Here is a 9557-nt window from a genome sequence, read left to right as displayed (position 1 = left end):
ACACAAATAAAGATTCATAATGGCACAAATAAATAATTAATACTGAATTATATATATATATATATATATATATATATATATATATATATATATATGTTTATATATATATATGTTTATATATATGTTTATATATATTTTTATATATATATATATATATATATATATATATATATAATTTTTTTTATAAAATAAAAAAAAATATATATATATATATATATATATATATTTTTTTTTTTTTTTTTTTTTTTTTTTTTTTTTGCCGACTTCTAGCTTCAGAGATTCAGCAGTTGAGATTAAGTCCAAAATCTGATGAGATCCATCCTGCTGCAGTGAATTCGTCTCTCTTTATAGATTTCTCCCTCTTCTTCCTCACATCGTGTCTTTATGAAACTTTCAAAACAAAAACGGAAGATTTGGGATGTATCTTACTAGTGAAAGAATTACATATAAATAATAGTCTTTACCACCTGTGTAAACTTTGCTGGTGAATGTTATAACACATAAGTTTTATAATATGTGTTATATTGTTTCATTTCTAATGCTCTTGTGTCATATAATCTAAGTCAATGTTAGAGAATAATTAATATTTTTAGATGTACAGAATCTCAGTTAGTCTTCATAGCGGGGCTGAACCCGTATTACACCGGGTTCAGATACCAGCTAGGCGAGATACCAGCTAATATTAGCTGGTATCTCGCCGGTGGACATAAATACAGTAAAGTAATATTCTAATATATAATATAATCACAATATATACACAATAATATGTCCATCTTACTTGTGAAATGCTGTCTGTGGAGCCCTCACATCAATAATCCATAGATCCGAACAATAATATCCCTCAGAGCTGAGGCATCGTCTATTGTTTTGATTGAGGAAAGTAGGAGTTTATACCGCTCTAAGATGGCCGCCGTATTTCCTGCGCCGGAGCGGCCAATGCGGCGTCTACCCTTATATTATGTCTATGGGGCGGACCAGCAGCTGCTCTATTTCCCGCAAATTAGGATTTAGAAAGGTAAGGTGCGCGGCCACGTGCGTGCGCACAGTTTTATACAGCCGATGTTTTTTGTGCTCCGCACTTTTCTAAATTTTTTCGTACTCCAAGTTTTAGTGTGAAAACTGCGCATTCTTTTATGCATGAGGCCCACACCTGATGGGTTGCAGGTGTGGGGAGAGAGCAGAAGGCAGGCTGAGGAGAGAGAGAAAGAGGAAGTGACACGGGGTGAGGGACTAGGAAATGAATCTAAAAAATAACTAGACATAAGAAACATAGTGAAAACTAGAGTAAGTAAGAAAAGAACTAGACACAAGAAATTAACATAACTAGAATAACTAAGAAGGAAGGAACAGAAGTAAAATTAGAAACGAGGTAGCCAATTGAAAGAACTAAAGAGCACAAATAATAGCAAATATCAAAAAATAACAAAACGCAAAATGAACTCAAACAACCCACAATCTTGACACATTTTCTTGATTGTGCATTGAAAGTACATAAAACTGCCCCTTCAATGATCAGTTAACCTCGAACCGACCTTTTAGCTCTCTAACTTTAAGATTACGTCACTCATACGTCATCACAACAGGAAGCGTGAGAATCAGGGGAACAACGCAGGTTTACGGGCGGAAGGAACCATTTAAACGCCCAGTAAATCAGCTTGTCTGTTAGAAAAACGGTTTATCTTCTGTCGGCGTCAATGGACGTGATCCATGAACAACACAACTCTATGAGCAACCAATAAGTACGGCGAATTAGGCTCAAACGCATCGCCAGTTCACCTATGATGGAACGGGCGATGGAGCAGCTTAATGTACAGCTCAGCCGTCTGACCCGCTCCCTCCGCCGGGCCAGAACCGTGGAACTTCCAGAGGGTAACATGTTCTGTTCATTCTAACAGCATGTCTGTTTATGATCCAGATCCCTGACTGGGTTCCTGTACTCACTTATAAGTTAACATGGTTTAACGATTAGCTGTTGAAAGGGTGCAAAAGTGCTTTTGTTTTCATGGTTTGTTGTCATAAGATGGACTAATTATTTTTTCCTTTGAGCTGTGTGAAAATGCTGCTGACTGGAAGACGAGTGCCTGCCAAGCTGAAGGAGGTTGGACAGATGTCTCATCCTCCTTTATAAATATATATATATATATATATATATATATATATATATATATATATATATATATATATATGATTTTTACAGTTAACTTGGAGTACTACATTAAGTGGCAGTTAGAGAAAGAGGGGGCAATTAATTTCTGTAGTTTCTGGATTGAGGACAGAAGAACATAACAGCTGGAATTTGAATTGGAAATTAAGACACTAGAAACGAACCATTTACAACATGGAAGACAAGAAAATCTTAAACTAAATGACACCAGAACAAAGCTAGATGAGTTAGAACCATATAAAGCAGAGGATACTCTGAAATCATAAATGGTAATATGAAATGGGAAACAAAGCCAGCACATTGTTAGTTTTTCAATAAAAAAGGCACAATCTAGTTGTGTAATTCCTAAAATTAAAAGCATGATCAATATAAAATCAAAACAAGCCCCAAAGCAATATCAATTAATTTTGCTGAATATTACAGACAGGAACAGTCATCAAGAGTAGAAAACCTATAAGAATCCTTTACAAATTTTAAACTGGATATACGAACAAAAGGAGTTTAACCAAACCTATTAAAGAAAGTAAATTTAGAGAAACTATAAGTCAATTAGAAAATAAGTCACCAGGAACAGATGGATTTTCAGGAAAATATTATAAAACATTCATAAATTATTTCTTAACTATATTATGTAAACTTTAAAATTATGTATTAGCTTTGGGAAATCTGCCTGATGATTGGTCAGAAGCTATTATTAAAGTATTGTGTAGAGATGGAAAGGACTCAATAAAAAGTTCCAGTTATTGCCCCATAAGCCTTCTGTATGTGAGATAGAAACTTCAATTTTACCAGACCAGAGTGCAGAATTATGTAAAACAGTTAATTAAGCCGGATCAGATGGGACTTATAAATATAACGTATAAAATGGATAGATAGATAGAAATTTTATTCATCCCTCTAGGATTTACCCTCAGAGAAATTGTAGTTCAGTCTCCCACACAGCACCAATACATCAATACTTAAATTATGTCAGGAAAACTTTAAAGTTGTAGTTCAGAATGGCAAGAGAAGAACCATCGATGCTCCTTAGTTTAGATGCAGAAAGGGCATTCAACAGAGTACACTGGAGGTTCTTGGAACACACTCTCATTGAAATGGACTTTACTGGGAACTGGTTCAATTTTTTTTATGAAAACAGTAGGTCAAAAATAAAAAAGCCGTGACTTTATTGAAGTGTGAAGAGGAGTAAGACAAGGAGATTGAATGTCACTTCTTCGCTTAGCTCTTTGGATCGAACCATGAGTGGTGGCTATTTGGCAAATTTTGCAGATTCCAGGAATAGGAGACGAAACAGTCCACAAAATGACTCTATTTGCAGATGATGTACTGCATTTTATTAAACATTCACAGACATCTATCCTAGTACTTATGTTCATGCTTATATACATATGCAGAGACATCAGTACATAGAATAAATCATAACAAATCTCAGGCACTTGGTATTACCCAGAGTACCTGGTGTATAAAAGAGTACTGGGGACTGGAGTTAAATATCTTGATAGATGATGAAGTATGAGACAGCCTGTGGAAAGACAGTCAAAGAGGGATTAACAGTCAAATATGGGAAATATTTTACTGGAAATTGAAAGTTAGGTTTTTTTTACACCCCTCTTATCATTTTTAGTTTTATAAAGGACCACTCAACTGCATGCTGCAGGAGAAAATGTAGGGGAGAATGAGACGATACACACATTCTGACATTGTCCAGATATCCAAACACACTGGAGAATGGTGGGAGAAAATCCTGGGAATGGAGGTTCCATCAAATCTTCAGCTTTACTTTTTAGATGACTTATGTTAAATGAAGATTTAATTCAAATCACAGACATATAGTATTAAAAAAACACTAAACACAGTGATTTGGAATGATTTGAAACCCCATACTAAATTGGAAACACTCCAACAGTGGAAAATTGATCTCTGCCCTACAAATGAGTACTAATCTCTCTCACCAAAGTTGCTGCTGTATTAAAAGGTATAGGGTTAGGGCTAACCCTAACCCTAACTTATATGAACAAAGTGCCTGATAAATGTAGTGGGACGTTGACCTGGTAAAACACGATTCCTCAATTTAAAATACGCCTCCACATTACCCACTCACCGCAAAGGAAGCTCTGTGGTATCACTTTGTGTTGGTCTTTCACACTAAATTCCAATGAATTATATTCATATATGTGGTTGTAATATGACAAAATATGGAAAAATCCAAGTGGTATGACATTTTTGAAAGCCACAGTACATAATAACACAAGAATTAATCACATCTTACAGAATTGTGTGCATCATTTCAAAACTCAATTATCCAAGTTTAATAAACAATTGATACCTGAGTTTCCTGTACTTAACAGACAAGAAGCGGCACCCAAGGTGTTCATCAGTGTTTCTGGAAGGTTTTAAATGTAATTATTTAAATTGTAGGCCTAAGCAATTTATACACTCATTTTTTTGCACCATGAAGGTATGTTTTATTACATCTTCTATCAACATTTTCTTTCTTTCTTTTTGAGAATTATGCTGGTGGCACTTATTTGTTACTTAATTTGGAGCTTTGGTTGAGGAATTAAGGTATTTTTAAAACTTTGACAGAACTACAAACCTCTTGATTCAGAGAAGCTTTAAGTGTTGAAAATAATTTGTGTAAGGCAATCCAAATGTTCTGGTTTCATTATCTGCTATCTGGTACTTCAGCATGGTCAAAGGTACGTTTAAGATGGCTTTGCTTGAAAACTTCAATTTTAATAGTTTTCTCAAACCTATCGTCATCAGTAACTGTTAATTAGAAGCTTGCTCTGTACTGTAAGGTCACAGGTTGCCATGTCCAGAGAACACACACTCATATTTAAGGCCAACTTTAGAGAGACCAGGTAAGCTAGCAGTCATGTTTTTGGACTGTGAGAGGAAGCTGGAGTACCCAGAGAAAATCTGCTTAGTCAAGGGGAAAAAACTGTAAACTCCATGCAGAAAGACCCTGGCCGGACCTGAACCAGCACCTAAGACCCTGGTGCTGCACGGCAGCAATGCTACCAACTGTTCCACCATGAGGTCCTAACTTGTTTATCCTATCAAGTAACTCAAATAGAAACTGTTAAACAAAGTAAGTTATGTTTCATAATTCACGTTGTTGAATCTTGCTTAAAGTCTGTTCTGTGCTGTAATACTTTTTTTTAAATATTTTTTTTAAGTTTTTGGCATATTGAGAAGCAATGCCCTATGGCAATTTTCTTAGCACAGATGCTAAACATACCCATTCAACCATCTGGCATTAGCTTTCTTAAATGAGATTTTTCTCTATTTAAATGTTTAATGTTGCTTTTGTTCCCCTCATTTATCTCTGCAGACAATGAGACGGCAGTCTACACACTCATGCCTATGGTCATGGCTGACCAGCACAGGTGAGAGTCACATCTATGTGCTGCTGTAAAATTTCTTTAGAAAGTGTGTGTTGAAACATGACTGACCAATATGGAGGTTATGCATAGTAAAGTTATGATTTTAAAGCTTTTTGTTCTACAGAAAATTTATTTTTTCTATCTTTTTACTTTTGCTTTGTTTTCTGAAAGGTCTGTGTCAGAGTTGCTACTCAATTCCAAGTTTGATGTGAACTACGCCTTTGGACGAGTAAAGAGAAGCTTGCTACACATTGCTGCAAAGTAAGATGCAGTATGGCTACATTTCTGCTCCTCTCTTCTCAAAATAAAGGAAGCAGCAAATACATTTTTATCTATTTAAATTGTATCACAGTTATGCTACTTAAAAAGTAGCACAGCTCCTTGCTGCTTCCAGATGCTCAGGTGGCATCTGATGTGTTGCAGTTCTCCATCTACTGATTGTACTGTAAAACATTTTGGAATCCTCTGACTTGATAAGCCATTTACTATCAAGTCAAGGAACAAGGTTACTTTAAAAAAAAAGTAAGATAGTCAATAGTTTAAACAGTTTGAAAACTATGAGAAACAAGTTTTTTTTTTTTTCCATTGTTGACTTGTAAGTTTCACTTCTGTCCATAAAAGGACATACAAACAAATGTGGCATGAATGTCAGAAAAGCCACATTGGGGCCAAATCCACATAAAATATTTTTGATCTTGGGTTGTTGTCTGTTTGGAGGACCCAACAATGTCCTTCCCAGATTGATTCTGCCCCTTTATGGCGCGTTGCAGCAGTTGCTTTCATCCCTCTTGTCATCCTTCATCCATTGATGTTTGGTAATTCATCAGTTTTTACTGCAGTACCCTTTGTGGCTGTTCTCCTGCCCAGAGAGCTGATGACTTCTCGGGTTTGAAAACCTTTTCCCATCTCAGACACATTCCAACATGTAAGCTTTGTTTCTACTAATTTGACATATTTTTTAAGTTCTTCATTCCCATAAGTCTGATAAAACGGATATTTTCAAACTTCGCAGATATAAAATATCAATACTTATGGCTGGATTACTTTTGCAGAGAAGAGTTTGTTTAGATGATCTTAATATAACTGTCATTATTCTTTAATTTTCCATTAAATTCTCCAAAAAACAAGGAACAATTTCACCTTTTCTCACCTATTTACTTATTTGTTTGTTTTTCCATGATCATCATTTATGAAGCAGATGACTTTACCAATGATCATCATTCCTAATAAATGACTTCAATAACAAAAATGACGGGTAAAAAGTAGCAGGTGTGTTTTCAGAACAGCGACAATGACAAAGAGAAGCTATTTATTTCAACACACTTTTGGATCCATCTTCTGAAATAAAAAGTCTGAGCTCTGAGATCTCTATCATAAGTCTCAGAAACATTTCGGGTGCTGTTGCTACTTGCTAAGTTGGACCTAAAGCCACATGTGAGCTGCTCCTATGCAGTTGAAGCTGAAGTTTAAAGACATCATCTCTGTAGGTGGCTCCCAGCTGCACTCTGATGTGATTTTAGCCTTGGTTTCTGGTGCGGTCATATCACATGAGAATTTTGACTCTTCTTTTTTAAACAGTTGTCTTGTCAGTTTAGTAACAAACTTTTGTGTTCTTGTGCAGCTGTGGGTCAGTGGAGTGTCTGGTTCTGCTGCTGAAGAGAGGAGCCAATCCAAACTATCAGGACATCTCTGGCTGCACCCCTCTGCACCTAGCTGCTAGGAATGGGTAAAACATGACTAACCACTGCCATCCTTTCTTCATTCTATTAAATGTAACTACATTTAATTTAATCAATTAAATTCTGAATTTAATTACATTCAGAATTTAAATTGTTGAAGCAAAGATTATTGTGTTTTTTTCTGACAGCTCTGCTTTATAGGCTTGTGTTGGACATGTTGCTCAGGAGAACTGACCATGTTTAGACTCTCAGGCTCGAGTCATTATATGTGCATTAAGACTGAAGTGTAACCAACCATCTCCTCTACTATTTCCTCAGACAGAAGAAGTGCATGGGCAAATTATTGGAATATAATGCTGATGTCAATATCTGCAACAATGAGGGCCTGACTGCTGTGAGTTGTTTACAGTTAATGATGTTTGACTTTGTTAGCATAAAGTTGCCTTTTCCAAACAAATTGCTGCTGTATTTTCTGCTTGTTAGAATGAAAGTGTTGATGTGATCCTCTGCTGCAGATCCATTGGTTGGCAGTTAATGGCAGAACAGAGCTTCTGCATGATCTGGTCCAGCATGTGTCTAATGTGGATGTGGAGGATGCCATGGGACAAACTGCGTTACATGTAGCGTGTCAGAATGGACACAAAACAGTAAGCCAATTAAGAAATGTCTCATAAATTGCTGAAATAGGGATAATGATAGAGATACCCAGATAATCTCTATTCTCTGGGTATCTGGTAGAGAAAGGGGCTAGTGACTACGATCAGATGATAGGCATGTTAGAAACTCAGGTTAGGCTGAAAACCGTCTACCGTGCAAAAGTTAGGATGAGGCATTTCTGCAAAAACTGGGAGTGGTCACCTCTGCTTCTAACATAAATCACAATTTGTAACAGCAGAATGGTTAGAAAAATATTTAGAACCTTTTTAATATTTCAGATTTTTCTTCTTGGATTAAAAAGGATTGTCAGGTCAAAACTTTACAAATACCAGAGATCGTAAAGCAGCCTCAAATTTTATGATGCAATATTTATCACTGTTTAGTGATCAGTTTTCATGTAGTTTGGGGAATGACCACCTAACTCTTATCAGATTGATTGGCGGCAGCAGTTATCTTTGTAAGGTCTTTCCTTATGAGCTCCATCCACTTGGATTCTTCAGAGCAGCACAATGTCTCAACCGGGTGGATGACTTGTTACCATTTCCTCTTCATAGTTGAACAACTGGAGCAGGGCTGTATGGGAAAGATGCAGGACCTGCTCTAAACATCTGGTTTTTTAAGTTCTAAAAACTGATGAGTAATCAGTTTCAGAACCTCTTCTTTCAATGTCCTGATGATGTGACATGAAAAGGAGCTGTATGTTCACAGACGGTGTTGTGTCTTCTGGACAGTGGAGCTGACATCAACCGACCAAATGTCTCTGGAGCCACACCTCTGTACTTTGCTTGCAGGTAACGAAAAACCACATGACCCACGGGTCCTCAGGACTGACCTGGTTTAGTTGAAATCAAATTCAAAATTCAAAAATACTTTATTGACTCCAAAGGAAAATCAAAGGAAATTAAATGTTGTTGTAAATCAGATTAATTCCGATTCTTCAAAGAGTTATTGAAGATTGTCATGGCTGTTAGCAGGAAGATCTCCTGTAGAGGTCTGTATTACAGTGAATCTGAAGAAGCCTCTGACTGAAGACACTCTGTTTTCCCAAGACAGTCTCAGAAGAGGATTGTCAGGTTGTTCATAAGTTTCTTGACCTCATGAAGAATCTTTCTTTGCCTCATCATCTCCAGAGGTTCCACAGTCGTCCCCAGAACAGAACCAGAACAGAACCAGCCTTCTTTATCAGGTTGTTGAGCCTTTTTATGTCCCTGGTTCACCAGATCTCTGTACTCGGCCTCTTGCTGACCACCTGGTTAGACACACAGTCCTTCAGTCTCACAAACTGTGGTCTGTTTGTGAGGTAGTCATAGATCCAGGTGATTGTTGAGGACTCCGTCTGTGTCTTCTGGAGTTTCTCACAGAGCAGATCAGGCTGAATCGTGTTAAATACACTGGAGAAATCAAAGAACGTGATCCTCACAGTGCTGCCTGCTTTGACCAGATGACAGTGGGTTTGTTGTGTATGATTGCATCATCAACTACATCTCCATGGCAATAAGCAAACTGCACAAGGGGTCTTGATATCTGCTTGTCAGGTGGGCCAACAAGATTCTCTTTATTACCTTCATGATGTGGGTTGTCATGGCAACAGGTTCTTCATGACTGAGTTGTGAGTTTTCTTTGGTACCAGACAGTGTTGTGTTCAAGACCACCTAACCCAAGACCAAG

The 9557-nt window shown here is 36.9% G+C and overlaps 1 protein-coding gene across 4 annotated transcripts in view; it reads left to right on the top strand.

Annotated features, from left to right (window-relative positions):
• The first annotated feature begins 1595 nt into the window (after positions 1 to 1595).
• The window catches only part of hace1 (HECT domain and ankyrin repeat containing E3 ubiquitin protein ligase 1), a 46570-nt gene continuing 38608 nt past the window's right edge, over positions 1596 to 9557 (top strand). For 3 of the 4 annotated variants that reach the window (XR_015765720.1, XR_015765721.1, XM_088014229.1), the window contains exons 1-7: positions 1596 to 1869; positions 5502 to 5556; positions 5725 to 5814; positions 7175 to 7279; positions 7551 to 7626; positions 7748 to 7879; positions 8598 to 8680. Coding sequence is in view for 2 of the 4 variants with exons in the window: in XM_088014229.1 (XP_087870355.1) it covers positions 1779 to 1869; positions 5502 to 5556; positions 5725 to 5814; positions 7175 to 7279; positions 7551 to 7626; positions 7748 to 7879; positions 8598 to 8680 (632 nt within the window). In the remaining 2 variants the exon portion in view is untranslated. Of the gene's footprint in view, positions 1870 to 5501; positions 5557 to 5724; positions 5815 to 5861; positions 6479 to 7174; positions 7280 to 7550; positions 7627 to 7747; positions 7880 to 8597; positions 8681 to 9557 lie in introns of those variants that run through there. The other variant, XM_088014230.1, reaches the window with a different exon arrangement.

The sequence above is a fragment of the Poecilia mexicana genome, unplaced genomic scaffold, assembly GCF_051168715.1.
Source record: "Poecilia mexicana isolate PSO_F unplaced genomic scaffold, ASM5116871v1 scaffold_16, whole genome shotgun sequence".
Lineage (NCBI taxonomy): Eukaryota > Metazoa > Chordata > Actinopteri > Cyprinodontiformes > Poeciliidae > Poecilia > Poecilia mexicana.
Note: the sequence above shows the minus strand (reverse complement) of the source record. Positions and strands in the feature narration are given on the sequence as shown.